The sequence below is a fragment of the Rhipicephalus sanguineus genome, unplaced genomic scaffold, assembly GCF_013339695.2.
Source record: "Rhipicephalus sanguineus isolate Rsan-2018 unplaced genomic scaffold, BIME_Rsan_1.4 Seq773, whole genome shotgun sequence".
Lineage (NCBI taxonomy): Eukaryota > Metazoa > Arthropoda > Arachnida > Ixodida > Ixodidae > Rhipicephalus > Rhipicephalus sanguineus.
Window position 1 is genome coordinate 83,313 of NW_023615957.1, and position 24,314 is coordinate 107,626.

General features: G+C 45.6%; 2 protein-coding genes across 2 annotated transcripts in view; both read left to right on the forward strand.

The window, feature by feature from the left end:
• The window catches only part of LOC119378304 (uncharacterized), a 31,784-nt gene extending 29,024 nt beyond the window's left edge, over positions 1 to 2,760 (forward strand). The window contains exons 10-11 of the mRNA XM_049411738.1: positions 957 to 1,230; positions 2,686 to 2,760. Coding sequence (XP_049267695.1) covers positions 957 to 1,230; positions 2,686 to 2,760 — 349 coding nt within the window. The remainder of the gene's footprint in view (positions 1 to 956; positions 1,231 to 2,685) is intronic.
• Positions 2,761 to 3,446: 686 nt separating this feature from the next.
• LOC125756790 (uncharacterized) lies at positions 3,447 to 7,413 on the forward strand. Its single transcript, XM_049411737.1, has 2 exons — positions 3,447 to 3,559; positions 6,677 to 7,413. The coding sequence occupies exons 1-2, from the start codon at positions 3,467 to 3,469 to the stop codon at positions 6,986 to 6,988; spliced, it is 405 nt and encodes a 134-aa protein (XP_049267694.1). The 5' UTR covers positions 3,447 to 3,466; the 3' UTR covers positions 6,989 to 7,413.
• The last annotated feature ends 16,901 nt before the right edge of the window (positions 7,414 to 24,314 follow it).

A 24,314-nucleotide genomic window follows, 5' to 3' on the forward strand; every position in this document is an offset into this window, starting at 1 on the left:
CTTTGAATTCCGTGAAGTGATGCGCGGAGATTTCGGCGCGAAATTTAAAAATGAGACTTTCACCTGATTTTTCTCCTCTGTTTTTAAAGCTATGATGGTGAAATTGACATTACAGTTTTCAGGGTAAACTTTATCAACTTTAAACTGAGTCATTGTTCCACTTTAGTGTCCCTTCAACGAATTCAGGTGCTGGACTCCCATAGCGAACACTGGCGAACACCAGCAGCCATAGAATAAAAGGCATTGCTTAATTAACAAAATGCAGCATCATAAAATTATGCGCAAACAGCCCGCGCACGAAATGAAGGTATGCGCATACATAAAAAGAATAGAGCACGCTCCGGTTAAAAAATGAAATCGTGTAAATGAAATTTTTAGAGATATATACATATAAAATATAAACATATAAATTTATAGACCTTATAAATTTCAGAATATTTTATTCGCCAAGTTTTGCACTCTCGGAAGAAACAAGTACGGCAACATGGCGTTTACATAATATTTTGTTTGAGCTTGCGTTGTAGAAAAGCTAACTTAACACCTCGCATCTGCTGCAATCTCTCCTGAGGTTCCGCGCTATAATTTCCTTTTCTTCTTCAGGAATTTTGACCGAGTTCTCCGGAGACTAGAAAATGTTCAGCACGCATCAACACTATCCAGGAAAAACTGTATCCCACAGTTCATGTTATGTTTTTTTCAATCACTCTTGTAAGAACTTTCATGTCTGAAATGTAACAGGCTATTTTTGGAATTTGAAAGTTCTTTAGTGACCCATACTGGGGCGAATGAGAAGGCTCCATGATTTTTAAGAATATAAGCAATGGTCTTGTTACCGAATGCACTGCACTTGACATCTGTTCTACTTGTGTAACAAATAGCGCATTCCTGTTATTAGTGTTTTCCTGAATACTCAGCACAGCTTCTGAGATTTGCTTTCTTGTGTTCTGTTTTTCAAGGGTGAAATTTCGTCAAGAACTGGCCATGAAGAAACAGCGTGACCGTTTGAGAGCCGAGCAGAAGAAGCAGGAACAGGCGAGGCTAGAAAAACTCAAAGTACAGGCAAGTGGATTGTGTTCAACCTGTTCACCTTTTTTTTTTTCTATAAACTCATACATGCACAGTTGCCCTTTTCTTAGTGAAACTGTAATTGTTCGCAGTGAATTATACAGTTCAAGCAAACTGGCTGCGGTTATCAAATACTTTTCGAAGCGCTTTCTAACTGCCCTCAACGTGAGTTTTTCACTATGTATAAATTACATTGTTCGAGGCATATGTTCTTCCTGTATTTTACTAGATGTACCACTTAATTTTATGTACTACAGAGAATATACTGCAGATTACTCAGTCAAGGTGAAGTTAGTTGTAAGCACAGGGTGCTTTAGTTTGCGCACTGGCAAAACGCTGAGCAAAATAAATCAAAAGCAAACCGTTATATTGAACCTCTGATTGTTTTTATGATTTTTGTGACATTTGCGGAAGATTATGGGCCTACCCAGAGTTAGAAAAGACGTTTTGATCACATAATTTGCCTTCCAATAATTGTTAATGCTATGTCTTAACTCCCTAAATTGTATATCGGCATTTAGGACGCTTTAAGCGCGCCTCCATCAGCGTTCAGAAGAGATAAACAGCTTCGTAATTCATCCACGACGTGCCTTCGGTATTTTTGCAGTGACAAGGCAATGGCACTAAGATTGGATGGTAGATTAGTCTGTACTGGACGCAAAAAAAAAGCACCAGTTCATTTTTGTCAGTCTTCGTATAGCAGTGCTGACTACACACACACAATAACAAATGTTCGCATATCCAACTTCCCCTATAAATGCATAACCCAATATTCACACTTGGCCGAAACGTCTCCAGTGGCGTGAACGCCAGCCAGTAATCTAAGAACTATGTACGCTACAGCCCTGTGCTGACAATGAGCTGAAGCAATGCATTCGTGATACTTAGTGCGAACACCTCTAAGATGTCTTTTTCTTGGAGTGGGGTTCAGTAGAAAGTACGACACAGATGTGATGAACATCACGTTGTGATAGTATTACTCTTTCTTGCTGAGTTGTTTCTAATTAAGGAAAGCGCAGATGCACATTGCGCAGATGCGCAGATGCGCAGAACGTCCGTACATAGTACCAGTATCTAAGAACAGTGTCAGCAAAATAAGCTTTCGCTCGTAATTTCACGAATAACCTACACATGTCCTGTTTCCTGGCGTAAAGATCGTAAAAAGCTTTCTTGTGGCACGCATGCGACAGAACATTCACTCCACGTTGTCAACTTTGAGGCTTTCTACGTGCTCTGTCATTAAGCTTTTCTTGTACGCTCTGTCACTTCCTTATGAGCGTAGTTCGGCAAATTTTGAAGCCCGAATATAGAAACCATTGTCGAAAAATGGAGGAAACAGGACGAGACCAACTGTTGCTGTCTCGGCATGACTATGGCTCTTGTTCATAAGATCACCGTATGAGCACTTTTACCTTATCTCGTGAAGTATGGACAATACCTTGAGTCAAATGTAGGAAACCTCAAGGGCGTAATACCTTTATAAGTTACACAGGAGCCTCTTCGATTATAATGATGCAGCAAAGAGCTTTCATGTTGCTCTGACTAATTTGTTTTGTTTTTTTATTGACGCCAGTACGCCCTACAGCGTAAGTTCAAAAGATGCAAGTCTATTTCTTGCAGGAAGTGCAGGTATGGCTTGTACAAAGTACCGTGCGTCCAGCTCGCGTCTCCTACTTCGCTTTCGCTAACGCCTAGGATAGGGATATTCTTTGCATTGAAGTGCCTCAGTAGAGTATCGTCGGAGACATGAATAAATAGTGACACGACACTGTGTGCAGCTTCAAAAGGCCGCAGCCACAAAACCATAGAAGACGGCTTGCCTTAAAGACATTTGGTAGCGATGTAGCTACGGCGACCAACTTAGCAACTGCACTTTTTATCTGAAAAGCAACACGTTGTAAAAAAGAGGCATAGTGCCAAGTAGTGTGGTGATACGCAATTACCTAAATATAAATGTTAATTCCTATTTCATAGTTTCCCACACATGGTTCTATCGCTTTGCGGCCACGCAGCTTGAATAAATTTTTATCCCTGTATTTCGTTTAGCATGTAGTTTGAAAAAACCTCCGGCGTGCCCGAATAAATTTAGCGCTGCTAGAGTAAGCCATTCTTTTCTGCGTACCGCAATAGTCAAAACTAAATGAAAACCTCAGGTGTTCATACAGATTTAAATACCTATGAAACCGGTGCACGCTATTTGGTAGTGATGCGGTCATAGAAACGTGTTCCATATGCTAAATCTTGAAGAGACACATTTCTCTTTATCCTTCTCTCATGTACGCATAAAGTGGCGTGCATAATAAGGATATAAGTGCGCTGAAAAATGTTATCAGCAAAACCATACGCGAATGCAAAAAGCCCTGATTAACCATGAACACACACTTTTTGTCTCGGGTCACAGATGAGGGCGAGGTCAGAGCGCAGCCTCGTACTTAAGGAGCTGAACTCGGTTCGGCATGAGTTGTCCATAGACACGCTGCCACCACGGTCCAGAGTGAGTCTTCGCACGCACGCAGAGCCCCCGTGTACCCGCCTGTGTGCTGAGCACGGTCGTTTCGCATGGTGTTGTCGGTGGCGCCTTGCTCCCGTAGCTTGCGTGGCTGCTCATTGTGTGCCCTCCCCCGGATTGTCAATGATCCCAGACTGTGTCCTCGAGTAACGCTGTCTATGTACGCTGGAGGTAAAGGGACGGTCTATATCGTCAGTATACGGAAAAGTAATGCTGCCTTCCAAGCATGTGCTCAGCAGTGACTACCAGCCAAGTGATCTGGATTAGAGGTGCACGGGCCGTATTTCCAAGCCCGAGCCCGGCCCGGCCCGCTGACTTTCTCGAAGGCCCGCCCGAGCCCGAAGGCAAAGGGCTGGGAGCCCGCCCGGCCCGGCCCGACGTACGAAAACACAATTCCGGGCCCGGCCCGGCCCGGCCCGGCCCGGCTTTTTGAAGGTTCGCCGCGAAAACAAATCACCGTTTTCCGGTAATTTGGCATTTATTGAGCATATCAAATATAATCAAACGACACGCGACGAACAGTCTCTATTACACAGATTACAATTACAAGTAGACGGCCTCATGGCAGCAGCAATGGAGTTCGCTCGCCAAGCCGTCACGTGTATGGGGTACGCCCATGCAAGCGTCAGCTTGCACGAAGGCGATCTACGTCGGGTCGCTCGTCGCTGTCGCGTGCATTTTCACTCATATGGGATTTGTCCTTGAATCTAACGCGAACAGTCGCGTGGTGCCGTCACTAGCTCACATGGTGTTACTTCTATGTTTGTCGGAGTGCAAGAGAGGCAGTGCTTTACCTGCTCCCCTTTAGTTTAAAGTAGCGAATGGAAAGGAAAAGCGGTAAAGGGCGGTTGCGGAAGAGGCGCTGTATGCGTGCTGGAAAAATTCCCGCTCAGTCTCTATATTTCGGGCTTGAGTCGGGCTTTGCGCCGGGCCCGAACCCGGCCCGGCCCGAGGTGAAAATACGTCGGCCCGCCCGAGCCCGGCCCGCGGGCCGGGTAGGGCTCGGGCTTTCGGGCTACCCGGAGCCCGTGCACACCTCTAATCTGGATATTAAAAACTGCCAGTTCCGCCCAACGCACGATAAAAACTCGATGAAGCAAACTTTGGCAGTGACAGTAGCGGTCATAAAGCTGCCGCTCATGCTTAGATTTATCATTTTGTTTCCTTTCCACTGAACGCTGGAATAACACCAGCTGCGCCGGGAAAGAAATGCATCAGTTTTACATTTCCGAAGTTCTCTCTGCGTGGTGTTGCAACAATATTTGCAGCAGAATTGTCATATTATTCCAGCTGACGTGAAAAAAAAAAAACATTTCTTTAGGCAAGCCCTGCTGTGCAAACTGAATCCGTGCTGTTTCTGGTTCATTCATAGGCTCCTCTTGTATCGTACTCTATATCGTAACGTCCGCATAGGCGTGCGCAGAGGGGGTGCAGGGGGGGCGGCCGCCCCCCAATCATCTAAGAGGGAGGGCGCAAAATCTGCCCCGTACATTGACCCTTCTAGTCACCTAAGAGGGGGGGGGGGCGCAAAATCTGTCCCATACATAGACTTTTTAGGGTGGGGGGGCGCTGCGATTAACCTTCGCCCCCCCCCCCTAATGAGGAACCCTGCACACGCCTATGAACGTCCGTGCTATTAGAAGCGAAAAAATGAGGGCTGGGTTATGGGATTAAGTATACTGATTCCATGCGCGCAGCGATTAGTGCATCAATGCCAAAAAAGGCGCAATCGACGAAATGCGAAAGGCGAAGCTGGATCTTTTCCAGATGCACCGTAAACGCTGAGTAAAACTAAATTATGTGAAATATTCGCAGAGCACGACGTAGACAAATGTAGTGTGTGTTGTACATGCAATCATAATGTTTCAAAATAAAAACCAGCTCTCTAAGGCAAATTTCGAAGTCTCACATTCTTACTGAATGGCACTGTCGTCGAGTCAATGTTCATATTTTAAAATTTTATCGTGCAATATTTGTTGATGGGCTAGAAGCAGTGTTGCCTTATTCGGTTAGTTGTTCGGCGATTTCGACCGAGCTAATATGAATTGAATAGAGGAGCGAGTTGGCCTTCACAACGGTCTGTTCGCTCGCTTCTTATTTCTTTTTGTTAGCTTTTCATGCGGCGTACGTTACCTCCTGCGTACTATGGCAGTGTTACACCAAATAAAACTCCCCTGAAATGGTAGACTATCCTGTGAGACCTGAAAGAGACTACAAAAGAAGTCAAGTGAGCAAAATCAATTCGCCCTTTTTGCTTTGTGTGCATTCAAGGATACCAAAACTCTTGTTCTATAAGTAATGCCTGCAAGCACTTCTTTCTATCGGCGTTCTCCTCTCTACCCTGTGTGGGCATGTGTTATTGTGACGCTTGTGTCGTGGTGTGGTGTGGTGGCCGGCTGGCTTTGGTCTTTTTGTGTGCGACGCAACATTTGCACCGTGAGTTTGTAAATAACGTTTTTTGCTTTATACGTATACTAATGCTATATCCTGCTTTCCTTAATATGCTGGTACGTAATTGAGTACACATAAAATGTCTGTTGAAATATAGCTTCTTTGCTATTTTCATGAAAAGTGTCGTAGCTTCTAGTTTAGTGGACTATTTCAGCTCTGCGCCCAGCATTGATTCTAAACATGGAAAACCCCGTTTACAGAAACCAACTTCACATCGTTCGCTAGACGAAATATTAGGCACGCTCGTTAATAACATGAATACATAGTAAGAGTTCCAACGAAACGAAAAAAAAAAGCGAAACAAAATTGCCGCGTCTTCTCGCAGCTTGTAATAGTTGCCATAGAGAGACTAATATCATTTACTGCTACTGCTTCCCCTTAATGGCACTTCTTTCCTGCTTTTACAGTACGGTCAACAGGACAAATGGCCTATCGTTCACGAGGGCACAAAGGAGAAGTCAGTTCGATTATGTCAGCAGCGAATACTAATGAAAGCCTTAAAAATGAGTCTCTAATCAACGCCCGGACGACCGGCCCATGTGATAGGCATTCTTGTATGATGTTAGGCTAAGCACGGATGTCAACGCGCTGTCCTTCGTTTTTCTCCTCTTCTTCTTTCCTTGCTCCTCCTCTCTGGTCTATTGTGACCAGAGCGATCCTTCCAGAAATCCAAGAGGATGCAGTGATCCGCGACCCGGCAGCGATACGCGTCCAGGCAGTGACCCCACCAGGAATCAGCAACGGCAGCAACAACCGCAGCAACATCACCTCTTGAGCGTACCAGTCATCTACAGACCAAAGAAGAAGACGCGGCCGGTCAGAGACTTCCAGGTGCCGCTGCGCGGCTGCTTGCCGCCCGAAGCGGGCTCCAACCACCACCACACCAGGACAACGCTCACCACGAGCATCAGCCCGGTGGAGAACACGCGGACATTGCTCGTACCCGTCGCGAGCCCTGTTTAGCTACACTTTAGTGACCGCATTGAAGCTTGCCACACGTCAATGCCAGTGTCTCAGCAAGCATATCCCGGATGGGATGCCTTGTTATCAATAGGGTGAGAAATCGTCAATCAAGGAACGTCGATGGAGTCAAGGTTTCCTTATCGGCACTTCAGAAAACACATCAGGCACGTCATAGGCCTCGTCTTCGCCCTGACGAACGCAAGCTCTCTCGTCGAAATGACGTTCCTCTTGCGACCAGTTCTTATCACTTCGAGCATCCGTGTTTCCTTGACCACTCTGTCTTGTTTGAATTGTTGCTGATATTCAGCTTTGTTGTAAAAGGATGATGATAACGCAGTTATATGTTAAAACATTATTGTTAGCCGTTGATATAGCATCTCTTGTACGTCTTAAGGGAAAGAAAATGATGACGTGCGAACATGTGCATGTCCGATACCTATGCTTGACACCAAACATTCCTGTTGCAGAAGCTTGCAACCTCGCGACCACCACAAAATTCGGCATTCGGAGAAGAAATTACGATAAAGTGTGGCGACTTCGTTCGTTCTTCTTGCATGTTACACATACACCCCAGTACGATCCGGGTGTCCTGGGTACTTTACAGGCGTATTTAACTAGCACATGTGCCAACACGACGGAGCTTGTCGTTAGAACAAAGTTGTTTTGATTGAAAAATATAGCAGGCGATAGGTCTTCTCTTTGGTAGTGCTTTCAGGTGCATGGTTTGCTGAGCTTGTAGATGTCGTTCGGACAGCTGTGACACGGATTAATATTTGAATATAGTAAGTTCGATTAAAGCCCAATGTATTTGATGAAGCTGTTCGACAGACACACTGCCCACCAAGACAATGACATCTGTTGACACCGAAATCCACCGGTGTCCCTGTTCTGCCTCGCATATAGTGTTCAATAAATTTCTGCCAGAAGAATTCTGAACCCGTGTAACGTTCGCCAGCAGGAATAAACGAGCAATAGCTGCATTATCAGTAGAATTAGTGCAATTTTACAGTTCCCTATTTTGCTCGTTATGCAAGAGAGTACTCCGTGGGACTGTTGGTATCAACTGCATGATGCCGGCCACCAAAGTAAGTTCGGTTTTTCTTTCCCTTCGCCATTTTTTTCAGTTACGTTTGTATTTTAATATTTGCATATGTTGCAATAAACAATAGTTTATTTCATGGTAAGCCAAAGGGAACGGATTTCCTTTTAAAAGGAATGGGCAGAGGTCAGGGAATGGAGGTTGCTGTGTACGGTAGTACTCCGCAACACTCGCAAAGCATGAGGCCCGCACCTGCCACCTGCGCGGCCTTGGCTATCACTCAGGCCGACCACTTCACCTAACGCGCTGAACGCACGGACCTTCGCAAAGACCACTCCTGGGTTACTATGCAGGATGGTCCGATCTTCTTGTGAACACGAATTTGCTCTGAGCTCGCCCTACGGCGGTCTTGACCGGAAGATAGTGCGGAGCGCGTGAAAGTAGCGTTGAGAAAACGGCTACAAAAACACGCATGTCGTCGCAACACATCTGCGGCGTTTGCTGCGCTTTTCAAAGGAACAGCGCGTGCGAACGTTTAAGTGCCAACACTCAGCCAACCATAAAGTTTCATACTATAATACCTAGAGGGGAATCTGGCCCTAGTGTCTATGCCCGCTCCTTGAGCGGCGCTTCAACCACCATGGGAATGATGGGAAATACAGGCTTCGGATCTGCTGCAGATGGATTAGGCTGTTGAGATTCGCGATGCTTGTTTGCCGAAAGTAAAACAAATTGATATGACATTATTCCAATTAAAACTTGCTTCATTCTTTTGTACGTAAAACTTATTACAAAATGTTTGCGTGACCGCGAGATGGAAGTGAAAGCTGCAAATTCAACACCAGGGCATGCATTGTTCTACGATTGTGTTCCAGATTTGGCATCACAAAATAATTAATTATTTTTTACAACACTTGAATACAAACACGCTTGCTTTTCCGTCGAAATTGCGCATTATCTATTTACGGAAATACACTACTATATTGAGTGAGAACAATGTATCATCTGCTGCGATGCCAGGTGCGTCTGTCCAAGTGGTCTGCCCTCAACGCATCTCTCGTTTTTTTGTGGATCAAGTCAGAAGAGCGTGAATTGAGGCGTCTACTTAGCTTCGCCATCGTTTTGCAGCCGATTTGAACGAGTTTTGGCAAGACGCGCTTATCAAACAAACGTGAACTCTATGCCATTTCCTGCACTGGCATGGGACGCTACATCTATGCAGCGGTGAGTGCACGATGCTTTGCTAAGACTGTCAAATACAACCTGTAAAGCTGCAACATTGCAGCAAACCAAGAGATGTACAGGTCTTCAGCCTCTTTGAACAACAAAGGCACTGCTTGATGTTTTGCAACGCACCCCACTACCCACGCCTCGCGAAGAACGAAACTGAAACTGTAGAAAAAGATCCGTAGACACAAATCTTGCAGGGCGTAATCGATATGCTGACAATCCTTTACTACCTCTCCAGTGAGATTACTGAGGTTTCATCTGAACCAGGCCCTTCGAAACCAAGCCAAGCACGTCGAACACAGGCCGTAAACTAATTGTACCTACTGAACAAGTAGATTGGAGCTCTGACTCCGGATCCCATGATTCGATGTCGGAAAAAATGGACCTTGATTCAAGAAAAATGAAAAGACGTGCTTCCCCTGAAGCACAGGGGTCTTCACAGAACTCCAAAGCAAAGAGTAAGAAGTACCAGAAGGAAACCTCATCAAAAAAGGATTTCTTGAAGGATAGCATTTTGGAGAAAGCAGTGAGTGCTGCTGGTATTTTACCAAATAGGCAGTCTAAAAGTATTACAGTGGAATTGCCGTCTATTTTTTCAGCACTACCGACTTATTCCATCTTTGTGATCATTATTCCCCCGATGTTTATTGTTACAAGAAACTTGGCTTTCAGAGGAAAAGTGCTTTAAAATTAAAAATTACCGCACATTTAGATTAGACGCGTCCCTTCGCGGTGGCGGTTTGGCAATTTTTATATCCTCCAAAATTGCATAGAGCGAAAATTACATATCAGTTTAATGACTTCAGATAGCGAGGTTCTAGCATTAGACATGACTATTTCCGGGATACCTCCCATTTTCGTTAATTAATTCATATTTTTCCAGCGGGTTTTCAAATTCTGCCGTTAGATACCGTAGTTTCAACAATTGCCGCAAAGATATTATTTAGTGGGGGACTTCAATTCTCACCATATTTCGTGGGTTTTAAAACTGACTTGAATGGGAAGCGTCTGTCGGATTGGGCTAATAGAATAACTTGATGTGTATCAACACCAGAACTCCCACGTTTGTGTATAATCAGTCTTATTCTGTGCTTGACCTGACTTTTTCTAGTGTTAATTTGTCCATCTCAACATGGTCTGCTATTAATCTGGTCTGGCACAAGTAGCGACCATAGCCTATATTTTTTGAGATGGTATGCCCAGTAACTTCCATGATTCGACCATTGGTTACGCATGTAAATTTCAGTACATTGGAAAATCACTACTACGAGCGGCTATATCTAACCGAGCAGATGATAGGGAACCAGACGCTATCAGATTAAGTGACATCCTAAAAGAATCGTTGAATAAGTCCAAATTCACTATAACAGCTCCAAAAGCGCTTCGACCACCCCCTTGTGGAATGCGGACTGTTCGCGGGCGTATAGATTAAGAAGCTGCATGGAAAATTACTTTTCAACCAGTTGCCCTCGCAACTGGAGTGACTATAAGTATGCCGCCGCGAGTTTTAAAATACCGTTGCCATTGCGAAGGACAAATTTGACAGTGCGTTCTGAGTTTTCTCAAAGACAGCAAACAGAAAAGCACTATTTCGCTTCTGAGAACCAGAAAGTTCTTCCAGTACTGAAAACCGTAGAATCTGTAGTATCAACACCAAGTGAACTGAAGTCCTTTCTCGAAGACATCGCTCAGGGCCTAGAGAGTCGCTTTACGACTGTTCTCTTATACCAACCCCAGACCCCTACGAGGGGTGAGGATTTTGAGGAGGTCACAGCTGCTGAGCTAGTAAATGTGGTAAGAACGCTGCCTAATTCCGCTCCAGGTCCTGATGGTATCACGAGTCGGTAATAAAAGCAGTACATAAGATATACCCCCTTGGCCTACTCGAAATTGTGAATCACTCAATTAGAAATCTTGGATCCCAGCTGATTGGAGAGTTGCAAAAGTTATTCCGTTATTAAAAAAGCAAGGGCGGGGTTTACCTTAGATAATATCAGGCCTATAGCACTCACATCAATCTAGTAAAACTCGTCGAGAGAATTTTACATAGCCGGGTAGATCGCTGGATGTCAGAAAAATGACACTGAGCCCATGTCAAATTGGTTTCAGGCGTGGTTGTTCCATTTGGTGTGCACATGTTGATCTAGAAAGTAGAATACAGCTTGCTCGATATCAGAAAATATTCAGCTTTAGTAACCTTAGATATCACCAAAGCCTATGACAGTGTGGAGCATGTGAAACTGATAAATTCGCTTCAGAACTTAGGACTGCCAGAATACTTTGTGGCATGGGTCTATGCTTTCTTGAGGGATAGAGAATTTTATTGCTCGCAATCTGGTGTCAGTTCTTCAAAATATAAGCAAACGAGAGGCTCCCGCAGGGTTCAGTGTTACCCTTATTATTTAACATTCTACTATGTTCTATTCCCATACAGAAACGTGCAGGTGTATGGTATGCCGATGATATCGCATTTTTCGCTACGTCAGCAGACATTCACATCTTTACCAAACCTGCAGAAATATAGAATAGCCTGGAAACGTGGCTAGAGGGTATTAATTTATCGCTAAATATTATAAAAGTGCAATTGTTGTTTTCGCACAATGTACCAGTGCAATTTCATACTTTACCGACAGCCGTGATACCTCAGGGCGAGTCATTAGGTATTTAGGAGTAACTATACCGACAAACTGACTGGAGACCCCTATAGAAAAACATGGCTACTAAGGGAGCACGGCAGTAGGGATGCGCGTAGGCTCAGCAATAAACGTGCCGGTTTGCGCAGAGACGTGCTCGTCATGATTTATTGCATGTACATTCGACCATTCTAGAATTCGCTGCGTTGTTTTCCTGGCTCTCGGCTTATAAAGTTCGACCATGGTTTGTTAGAACGTGAATCATTACGATTAGTCTGGGGCTACCAAAATTTGTTGCAAACAATATTCTATACGAAGAATCACGCCTGCCGTCTCTTATCAAAAGATTTCATATTTTAACAGTACGTACATTCCTAAAAATCTATGCTTCTCCACAGAGGAGGTCACAGTATGTCTTCATTAACCAGCAAGCCTCATTTTTTAACCACCAATGGTCTAGATTACGTTGCCCCCAGGTCATTTTTACACAGAGACTTTTGGACCCATTAAAAGTTCACCTCTGGGAAGTACAGATACTCAGCACTGTAGAAACAATTAGGATTGAATTTGATGATATATATCCCAAGAACGCGAAAAATTTACCATATAAATATCTAAATTGCATTTTGGAAGATCATCTGGCCACTTTAGAAACTAACACTGTGATAGCGACTGATGCGTCCGTTTGTGAAGAGAAGGCAGGTGTGGGAATTGTATCATTCTCTCTAGACTGGTCATTCTCGATTCGGTTACCGGACTTCACCCCTATTTACCAGGCTGAATTGCTGGCAATAGTCCTAGCATTGAGTAAATTGCCCCAGTGTCTATCAGCAGTGGTTGTACTAACAGACTGCCTCTCTGTCTGTTCTGCGTTAAGTGCACCTAATTTATCGAGTACCATACAGACGTTCTATTCGATGATTCCCAGGCATGTACGGCTGGTTCGATTAGTGTGGGTACCAGGCCATAGAGGGCTAGCACTCAATGAATATGCGGATGCACTGGCAATATCATCCCATGATGGCCCTATTTTGTCTGTATTGCCCACGTCAGCGTATGTCACAGCAGCGAGATTTGAAAAGCGTACCACGGCCAATAACTTCGATAAATCTCCTTTGTTTTCATCAGATTTCCCACAGCTAAAGTTTCCTTGGAAGAGCAGATGGTGTTCATCTAGGAAGAAGAAACAAATTACAAGGCTACGCTGTCGAGTCCCACCACTGAACTTTTACCTTCACAGGTCGGGTCTGGCTCAGTCACCGTTATGCCTCCACTGTAATGAGAGGGAATCTCTGGAGCACTTCTTTTTGACGTGCCGAAGATTTAAAACACAAAGAAAAAGACTACTAGAAGAACCCCTGCGGAAGTTGGGCTTGAATTTGTCACTTCCGGTGATTCTTTCATTTGGGGCAACCATATTTGGTTTTAGCCACAGGAGCGTTTTCAACGCTGTCTCTAATTTTTTACGAGAATCCAAAAGAATTGAATGTTGAGTGTAGCCTCAGTTGTCTTATATGCAACTGTATATATATATTTTTTTATTGTTCTTGTTGTTGTTTCTATATAGGCGTTTTTTTTCTTCTTTTTCTCTGCTTTAAATCTTGCGAGTTTATATGTAAAGGCTAAACATTTCATTTCAGCTTTTTCCTTCACGAAGTGAATTAGTTTCCTAAGCAAAGCACCGTCCGCTTCATGGCCTATCCCCCGCAGTGGGTTGAGCCAAAGTACTGAGGAACCAACCAACCAACCAGCCATCAAATCTGAAGCCCGTACTTCCCATCATTACCATGGTGGTTGAAGGATCGCAGCGCCAGTTTCCTCTCTAGGTTATTGTATGAAACTCTATGCAGCCAGCAATTCAACAGTGCAGCAACGCCAGTGTAATTGTCAAAGTATCTCTTTGTGAATCAACATCGCGCCTCCCACAGGCGTATTCGTGGGCGGTTATCCTCTTTCAGGCAAGTTCTTTTGTTTCACTTGGAGCATGGAAATTTCCACTCTCGAAAGCGACAAGGGCGCACACGCAGCGCTCTCGTACAGCTTGTTTCACTTCAATGGAATATTACGTCTGTTATTATGTTACGGCCGATTATTATGAAGTTACGTCGCCGCTCATAGCTGAATTGTGCCGCTCGCTGGAATTGCGGCGTGAGTACTGCACCTCGGCAAGAGCAAACGCGGTGGGCGGGCCCGAGCCTTGCCTTGGGCACCTGTCAATCAAAATGCTTGACGCACGAGCTCGGCTTCAAGCTCGTTGGTTCTGAAAAGGCGCCACTTCAACTCGTGGCTGTCGTAGTGCCGGTGTGACTGTCAAGCGTTTCATGCGGTAGACGCTAAGCAGCAGCTTCTTCGCGCACAAAAAAATTGTCGGTGCGTTATGACAGTGCGACGAGACAACCCACGGCAGACGCCTGGCGAGTCTCAGACGCTGGAAACAATGTCCGACTTGGTATTAATTAGCAAGCTCTTAATTAGCAATGATATAATTAGCAAACTCTTAATTAACGCTCCCTAATTAACAAAGTTCTCACCATGGCCCTAATTAGCAGGCCTTAATAGCACCATGTTAGTTAGCGAGAACTTAATTAGCTTGTTCTTAATTATCAAGCTCTTTCTAACAATTAAACTTGCCTAACCTTAATTAGCAAGGTATTAAGAAGATGAAGAGGAGGGCGCGCGCCGGCCGAGCAATACGCTAGAAGGTAGAGTCGATCATATTATTATACTTTTGTTCACTATGCACGGCCTAACGTCGCTCCTAAACAGCTCCGCTGTTAAAACACCGCCATGTTGTCTAGCTGGCTGACTGCCCAATCGTAGCGTATACATCGCAGTATAGTGCCAAAAGCAAAATGCTGCACGTGACCTCGGCGTTTAGCACCGGGCGCGCTCTGTTGAAATGCGCTATGCCGGAGCTAATCTCGGAGGCCGCGGTACTAATTATTCTAAAGAATAGTTAGTGCAGGCATTTAACTCTTGAAAATGAATTTACACAGCCCGTAGTTCTGAAAATATGATTAGTAAAAATTTCTGACACTCTCCTTGTATGGTTGCACTTCTGCACTCAGTGGAACGACGAACAAATGAAGAAGGTGCCGCTGGTTTGTTGTTCTTCTTCTTGTAACCTCTGTCACATGGCTCACACCCACTCGGGGGGATTGGCCAAGCATTGATCTTATGAATTGTTTTTAGGCATTTTGAGTATTGAATATTGATAACAATAACAAAAAAAAGAAGAAAGAAAGAAGAAAGAAAGAAAGAAAGAAAGAAAAAGAAAGAAAGAAGAAAGGAAAGAAGAAAGAAAAAAGAAAGAAGAAAGAAAGAAAGAAGAAGAAAGAAGAAAGAAAGAAGAAAGAAAGAAAAGAAAGAAAGAAGAAACGTACGTACAAGAAACAGTGCAATGATTGTTTTTCAAGCATTCAGATCAGACGTTTTAATCGATGTTTGATGACGCTACCTCAACTTTGTCTACCGCCCTTCACGTGGCGCCGCGTTCCATCGTAATCAATGGAATGTGGCGTGCGCTGAGGGCTGTATTTGACCTTTTCGTACTATAGTTCGTTCAAAAGGGTTGTCGCCAGAGATAGGATTCCGAGTTTCACCAAACTCGGGCCATCCTGCGTAGCTCCCCTGGACTTCATCCTGGAAACATAATTCTTATTTTTTTACATACTGCAGCCTCAGTGGGGCTATGACAGCAGTGGGAAAAAACAACAACAATGACATATATGAACAGGCTTCCAGGATTCTTAAAGTGCATTCTTCAATTATTATTCCTTGTCCCCGCGTGGGAGGCCTAGGCCAAGGCACTTAAATTACTGGTTCTTAATAAAGTTTATTCCTCCTTCTCCTTGCTGCGTTCAGTGCAACAATATTTGGCTCGTTTACAGTAGACCTAATACGGATCAGCAACGTTTCTGAAGATGTTCAAAAAAAGATGCCCCCACCTCCCCGAAGGGAATCGTGAGGAAATGCGAATGCATTTCTTGCGCCGAGAGTACACGGCGTAGTAATTTTATTGGCGTAAAGCAGGACATATCGACGCGCTCAAGTGTCTCCCTTTTGGGCGCCTCTTTCAACGAACGCTTCCTACGTGCGTTCGTAATTACCTCAGGGATGTTGCCACCGCCTTCAATGCAGCACAAACGCGTTTAGAACGCGCTGTTTTCAGGCTGTGCCAAGGCAGAGAGATGGTTCGTGAAAGAAATGAAAAGGGGCGCTATTTTCTGCCTCCCGTCGTGGGGGCACGGCTCAGCGCCCGCCAAGGCAGCACAAACGCTACAAACGCGTTTCAAACGGATCAGCAACGTTTTAGGTAACGCACTGCATTGAGGCAGTGGCGCAGGGAGGAGAGAGAGCGAACGGCGAGAGAAGGAGCGGCAAAGCACTGCACCTACCCTTTCCTACACTCTCTCCACACACGCGGGAGCTCCGCCGAGCTCCCGCGATGCGAGCGCCCTCACACACCAGAGCGCGCTCCTCCTCTCCTCGCTCACTCTCCGCTACTCCGCCCGCACCACCTGCTCCGGTTGCTAGGGGCGAGGATAAGCGCGCGCGCCCGCAGCTGTTGCTATGGGAGAGGGAGTGAGAGCGGAGAGGCGCGCGGACACATACCGACGCCTGACATAGCCCGACTAAGAAATGCATTCGCATTTAAAAGTATTGCCGGGCTACTTTTGAGCTTCCTGCCCTTATTAGAAACTTTACAAAGAATTACTGAAACCTTGTTTTCGCGTTTTTGTATCCGTAATAGGCTCTTCAGTTGTTTTCGGTGAAGTAAACAAGCTTCGTGCTTGCCCTGTTTAGTTGCATATCTTCCTGCGTCGTTTTTGTGTGTGTCTTAGTAGTCACGCTGCAACGTTTACCTACGTGCAATCAACTAGCCCCTACCGTGGCTGTTTTAAATAAGGTACTCCTTTATGTTTGTTTAAAATGAAGTGGATGTAAGAGATAGTGCGTAAACCCAAGGCTTCCTTATGCACACGTAGGTGTAGCCAGTGTAACACCTGGGTGCTTTCATCCATCCATCTTACGCTAATTTACTGCTCAATCGAGGTCGGCATGGCGAACTGAAATATCTGATTAGAAGCAAGGGATCATATTTAGTGGTCGCTGTCGTCATGCGTACAAGTTATTTACTTGTATTTTATTTATTAAAATCCTCAGAATCACAGGCACTAGAAGGGAGTGATTAGTGTAAACGAGCGAAAATCTTAAACAGATAGAACGTTTCAGTACAGAGGCTTCTAATTATACAGTTTTAGTTAAGATTAACAATGCCACATAACGTGATCACATATAAGTGATGAAAAATGCGCTAATGTTGCAAACATATAGCACGAAAACAAGGTTTTGGATTACGGAATGCGCTCAGGTTACACACGGAAAGTAAAGGAAAAAAAGGCTTAGATATACAGTGTTACCTAAAGTTGTTCGATATAATTGGTTATCGTGAATTGATAAGATTTCTGCAGGAAGTTGGTTCAACTCTGTGCATGATCGAAGAATCAATTACTGAAAGAAAATTTTAGTATGACATTCGAGATCAACCTTATAACGATGGTCGATTCAAAGCGATATGTATTGTGGTTGAAAAATGATTTCCTTGCGGAGTTTAAATTATCGTATAATTTATGGGAAAATAGCGAAACGTGCGATTTTCTAAACGTGGATTTCCTTGTGGTTTCGTTCTGCACTCGAGTGCTCGTCAATTTCCCTTTCTTAACTCCTCTGCCATCTTGCGGGATTCCGCAGTGCCGATTTTCATTATTCTATAACCATGCGCTTCGACATGTCGATTAATTCGCCCTCGCACTGCCAATTGCTAGCTTCCTGGTTAGCTAAATTGGTAGAGCAACCGCCCCGGAAAGGCGTTGGTCCCGGGTTCGATTCCCGGACCAGGGCGAATTTTTCGACCGCTAAGAAGCTTTGTTTCTGAGAAATCTAAACGTGCGATTTTCTAACGCGGGTTTCCTTGCGGCTTCGTTCTACGAACGGGTGGTTGTCAACGTCCATTTGTCAACCCCTCCACAGCCTTGTGGCATTCCGCACGACCAATTTGTATTATGCGATTTTACGAGAGGAAAGTGGTGTTAGTCAAACATTGGTTTTCATGGCGGACACACTTGCCGTTCGATTGTCGTTACATAAGATTATTCGAGCTGAAATATTTTTAACGAGTTCTAATGAGTGCATATTGAGCAAGGACTCAATTGAATCGCAGACTGCGAATGATACGTGCGAAGCCAGTTATCTTGAGCGTTACTCGTTTTCTGCGACTAGCGCTAAAAGTCACGGCGGTGTAACGATATTTATGCGAGAAAATATTAAAGGCCGATAAAACGCTGGTACCGGCGTGTTGGTAATGCGCCAGTATATCTACAAAAAGAAATGCTCGGACTCTTCTTCTTCTTCTTCTTCTTCTTCTTTTCTTATTATTATTATTATATTATTATTTTATTATTATTATTATTATTATTATTATTGCTCTGTACACGTGCCTCGATATCCAGCGACCTTGAGGAAATGTCCATACCAATTTCTGCACTCTCTCTATACAAGGTGCCCCAGCTATCTCTAGCCAGATTTTAAAAAGGTCGACGCACTCTACGACGACTAGACCAAATGCATGTTGCTGACTGCTGCCTGTACTGCGTCACACTATTCTTTGTGTTGTCCTTAATTGCTTAACTAGCCATGTTTAATTAACTAAGTTTTGAAGCAACTAAGCTGGGCAAAACATTACCATAAAAAAGTTGTAGATCAGTTTTGCAAAACGTCTGATTAGATACTTCTCAACTTTTTATCTATTAAGTATTAGTTTTGTTCTGCTTACTACAGAAGCCCGCGAAATATTTAAAAAAAACCACGCGACATGCCCGCTTGCGCGCCTATGCGCGCAGTGGTTGCAGTGCTCCCCAACGTTTCGCGTGGAAAAAGCAGCATATCATTTGGCCTGGTGTACTGCTTCGACAGGGCAGCCACGATGTGTTGGCTGTGCCATGACGCACGTTTTGCTAGCGGCAACAACAAGCGATAACCGCTGCGTGCTTATCGTTGTCACGAACCGCCGTTTGGAAAGCATCGTTTGTACGCGGAACGTTAGAAATCACTGCGATCACGGCGCGCATAGAGTTACTGTATATGCTACCTTCAGTAACTCTAAGCGCGCATAGGCGCGAGCGGGCATGTCACGTGGTTTCTATGTATTTCGCGGGCATCTGTAGTAAGCAGAAAAACACTAATACTTAACAGATAAAAGTAAAAAAGTGTCTAATCGGACTTTTTGCAAACTGATCTACAACTTTCTTATTGTAACTTTTGCCCAGCTTCCTTGCTTCAAAAGTTATTAATGAAACATGTCTAATTAGGCAATTGTGTTTTGATCGCCTATATGCCTGTGTTTTGACCTCCTTTTTGTTACCTGTACTTGCGATGGGCCGCGGCTTTCCACCCCTGAGCAATGTATGGGTAGGGGGGCCTTTGGCAGGCAGTGCATCTGCCTTTAGCCCCTTCATCCCAGACAATGTCTGAATAAAGTTCAAATTCAAATTCAAATTAAGAAAAAAAAGTTCGGCAGAACCCACGTACCGTGGGAGTCGGTCTATGCGAAGCATGCGGCGGGTAGGTGACAGTGGCGTAACTTTTTTACTGAGCGACACGTTACAAAATGACGCTAAAGATTTGTATAATTTATACGCACCATATATAGGTTGAAGAGCCGCATATGTGTTATATAACCAGCTGTTTACGGTTGGGCAACGCTGCCAATGGCAACGTGGGTATTACCAACACCAGAAGCGGTAAGCTGATATGTAGTGCTTATACGTGTCCCGAGAACGCACGCACGTTTCACGAACCTGTGTGCAGTGTGCAAGAAGTTCTTGACAGTTCTTGAACAAGGGCATCATCACCGTGATCAGTGAGCAGCAGCTGGTCATGACTTGTTATAGATCCGGGTCGTGAACGTGGTGACGGGGTCCATGGTAATGAGTATGTGGTATAGTAGAGCTGTTGGAATTCGTGGATGCCTCGGTCATTTCGTCGACACATTGTCTGTCGACAGAGCCGGCAACATGTCGGAACTGAAGCCACCCTTCGCGTTGGTGAGGTACAGGCCGTCGAGGCTTTTGTAGGCCTGGATAGTGCTACGTAGACCAACATCAGTGGGTGGTGTTTTGTCGTATTTGTAGACTACCTGGGCGTATGTGGCCTATGTAGCCGATCTACAAACCGTCTGTCAATCAATCTGGCATCATCCTCGGTCAGCATGAGGCCATCGCCCAGCCTCGTAAGAAATGAAGAGGACACTGCGTCGTTCTGGTGGACGAAGTGTACTTTACCTTGTGGTGATGTGGATATCGTATGTAACTTGCGTTAATGTATTCCTCCGGGGTCGAGCAATGCTTCAATATAGCTTGCTGAATCATAGGAATACAAACGTTATGTTTATTAGACTGCTATGAAAGCGGAGCAAACACTGGAACTACAAACGTTAATCTGATATGGCGCCTGTATCGTAGGAGTACACATCGTACGAGTATCTTGTAGTGTTTATTCCTTTCTTGTGAAATTAGATAGCCCGCACCACAACCACAATGACGTTGCACCGATATTACGCCTGCGTAGGCTGTTTTTCCAAACCAGTTTACAGACCTGGCGCGGCTCAGTGGTAGAATACCTGATTGCCACGCAGAATGCGTGGGTTCGATTCCTGCTGGGATCCTAATTTTCATTCTTTCCATTCCTTGAGTGAACGCTGCCGATGTCGGCTTTCCTTAACGTTCTAGCATTTAAGTTACCAATGTCTGTTCTCGCCGTTCCTGGGTAGATATATAATTGTCAATCACCTGTGGCGCATACCCGTACACCGCGGCCCGTGGTGAACGGGTATGTGCCACACGTGTCTAGGGAAAGGGTTTGACGACGTACGCGAGAGGATTTTAACGTTATTCATGTCATGACACGGCAATCATATTTGTCAAATCTTCTTACCCTGCCATGCAATTTTTGGTGTACACCAAGTTAGGGAGGCGATCATGAGAGCACCCAGACCTAGGCGGCTAGATAGATAGATAGATAGATAGATACGTAGATAGAAACGCTCAAAGTGCCAAAGGTTCGCTAAGAAATGCTTCGCATTTAAAATAGTCTGACTTACTCCAGGCAGTAGTCATCAGCATGCATTTGGTCGCGTCGTCATAGAATGCGTCGGCATATTTTTATACCCTGGCTAAAGATATCTGGGGCGCCCTGTATACAAGTTCATATGACACATTTTATCTTCCTGTTTCTTTGAATAGACATCATCGATTGCGGCGTCTTCGCTACAAGCACGTTCTTCAGTTATGCTTCAGAATCTAAAACATACGATGGACCAGCCAGACAAAGTGATAGTGCGCTTGTAATTTCATGACCCGCACAGCTTCGAGAATCGTGAGTCTTGTGTGCTCTATACTGTTGAGTGAACAGTACTGCTACGGCCAACTGCATTTTAAACGTGGGGTCCCGCTTCCGTAACCACCGTCCACGATGGCTTTTCTCTGGCCGTGGAGGGCGCAGCTGGGGTCGGGCTAGCGTCCGCGGCGTTCGACGCGCTCGCAATCGTCGTCTTCGTCGTCCTGGTCGGTGCGCTGCCACCGACCGCGTGTCGCACCGGGCCCTCCGGGAAGTGACCCCGTATGAGGGGCCGCGACGGGACGAACGAAGGGTCCTCGCCCATGACGTCACCCAAGGCCAGCAGTTGCCCCAGTGCGACGATAGCGGCGGCGACGGCGAACACGAGCGACGCGGATCCGACCATTTTCGCCGCCATCTTGCAGTAAGCCAAAACTGAAGCGCGCGAAGCCTCTGCCTCCTCGCACTTAGGAGACAACATCGCAGCGCTGTCGCCACTACCACGGGCGGATGGCAAGGCCGTGAACGCCGTGTCGCTGCAATCTTCAAGACATCGCCTACAGCAAGGAGAAAAGCGAAACAGTAATCTCGAAGCTGATCTTCTCTCAGACCTATATGTCTAACAGTTACTGCGTAGCCATAGAGGGTGGAGTGTTCAACCCCCCCTCCCCCCGAAATTTTTCAATTTTGCATGTGTATGTGTACACGCACACATACAAACGCAAACACGAACATATATAAAGTATAGTGTGGTTGAAACCCCCCTCAAAATAAAAATTTCTGGCTACGCTACTGCAACAGTCCTCTCATTGTCTTAGGCGTGCGCACAGGGGGGCAGGGGGGCGGCCGCCCCCCCTAATCACCTAAGAGGGGGGGGGGGGGGGGCAAAATCTGTCCCGTACATAGACCCTTCTAGTCACCTAAGAGGGGGAGGTGCAAAATCTGCTCCATACATTGACTTTGTAGGGTGGGGGGGGGGCACTGCGATGAACCTTTGCCCCCCCTGATGGGGAACCCTGCGCACGCCTATGATAATGATAATAATGTGGGACGTACGCCACACCATTAGAACTTTGGCGTATTTTGTAAAGAGTATGAAAGTATACTGAAAATGTATATGATTATAAGTGCATACTAATCGTGAAGAACAGCTTCCGAGTACTCATTTTTGTTACGCGTGGCTTTAAGCGGAGATTACTTTGTAAAACCTAGAAGGTTTGGCGTTGCGAGTATAGGGTGCTTTTGCTGGGTTAGTCAGTGCATAAATAGCGTGCTTACTTTTCTTTCTTTTCTATCTTTCTTCTTCGTTGGTGACTTGAAATCAGCCAGTAATGTCAATGTGAGCTAACCATCCACATGTATTGTTTTCCCGTCAAATAGTCACTTTATATGGCGTGTATATAGGACTCTCAGGGAGAGAGTTTTGGATTAAAAACACTGTCTATAATAAGACTTGAACGCGAAAGCTTTAGCACCGATGCATTAAACGCTGACTAGTGCACATCTTTCGCTTTGTCTGTAGGTGTCCTCCTTAGACCCACCTCCGTTATCCTGTCACCCCATCGGGCGCCTGCTAATGGCCGTATACATAAGTGTAACCATTTTTGTAGCGTTAGCTAACTGGCTGAGGTGGAGCAGTTTCGCGTGGCAGCCCAAGAGCCGTGCTGCGCATGCGCGAGGAGCAGTGACGTCACACGGCGCACAGCTGGCGCACCGGAGCCGCCGCCGCACCGCGCGCCTCACCGGTCTGCGCGTTCCAGAGGAGTGACGTCATAGCCGTGGCAGACGCACTGGCGTCGGCGACCGCCCACCTGTGCGCCTCCGTTACGCAGTGGCCGTCTGACGCTGCACCGGAGCCGCTTGATAGCGCCTCTCGTTTTGCGCGCATGCGCAGATGTATCAGTGGGGTATACGTATAGCGGGGAGGAGAAGGAGAAAAATGGAAGGACAGGGAGGTTAGCCAGTTGTCAGACCGGCTGGCTGGCGTTTGCCAGTGTGGAATAGCCATGGAGAAGGTGAGCGCAAATGCTGCTAAGCGGCGCAGGAAAGCAGAGAAGCTTGACAACCAGGAAAGCTAAGAATAATCAAGTGAACTTTAGCTAACGCTACGTATATCCTGGCATAGCCGAGCTAAGCCACTGCAATTTTTTTGTACAAACACCGGTGCCGGCAGCTCCGGGAAAATTTTCCGTGACGAGTACCGCGCCACCGTCATGTGACTCAGTGTACCGTTCGCGTTGACGTCATCGCGTGATAGTCGTCGAATTATCGCCTCATGAGACATATAAAGCTTTCGCTAATAAGCGCGTTGTTTAAGGCTATTTGAACAGTCCCTGCCCTGGCGTATTTCCTTTCATTTGCATGCGACGCGTAAAACTACCGACCGCACCTGAAGGTACATTTGGAAGCCGTTCCGTTCGTGGCGGTCGACTCAGGCACCGGCAATGCATTCGGCGCCGGGCGTGATCCTTCCTCAGACGAACCGGCACCGACGTCCGGTGCGAGCGAATCGACGGCGCAGACGTCAGAAGAAGCGGATATGTCGAGTGAAAGCCCGCTGGGCCTCCCGGTGCGTCATATCCCAATGACTCTCTTGGTACCTGCGCCTCGACTAATTGTTACTTGCTTACTCCTCAAATACTGATGTTACCCACTGTGAGGTAATGGTAGAATAGTATAGACTGATGTAGGTGTACCAGAGACATGGGTGTAAGAACTATATGTACCGAGTAAAAAAAAATCCAGGGCTTACTTTCCGCCAAGACAATCCAGTATATGTTGTTTCTATTACTGCGGAGCATCCGCCAGTAATGTTTTTGTTTGTTGTTGATTATATCATTTACGACGCAGTGGCACACAGACCGGAGGTAGATGTTAAGATTCTGAAGGTGGCCGCGGACGCACAGAGGCGCTTTCGAAACATATGTAAATTGTACGACGGACCAAGCTTCGTGATCCCTGCCGCTGGAGCTATTGGCCACAAGATCGAGCTGAGTGCCCTACATTTCATGGAGAGCTGAATATGACA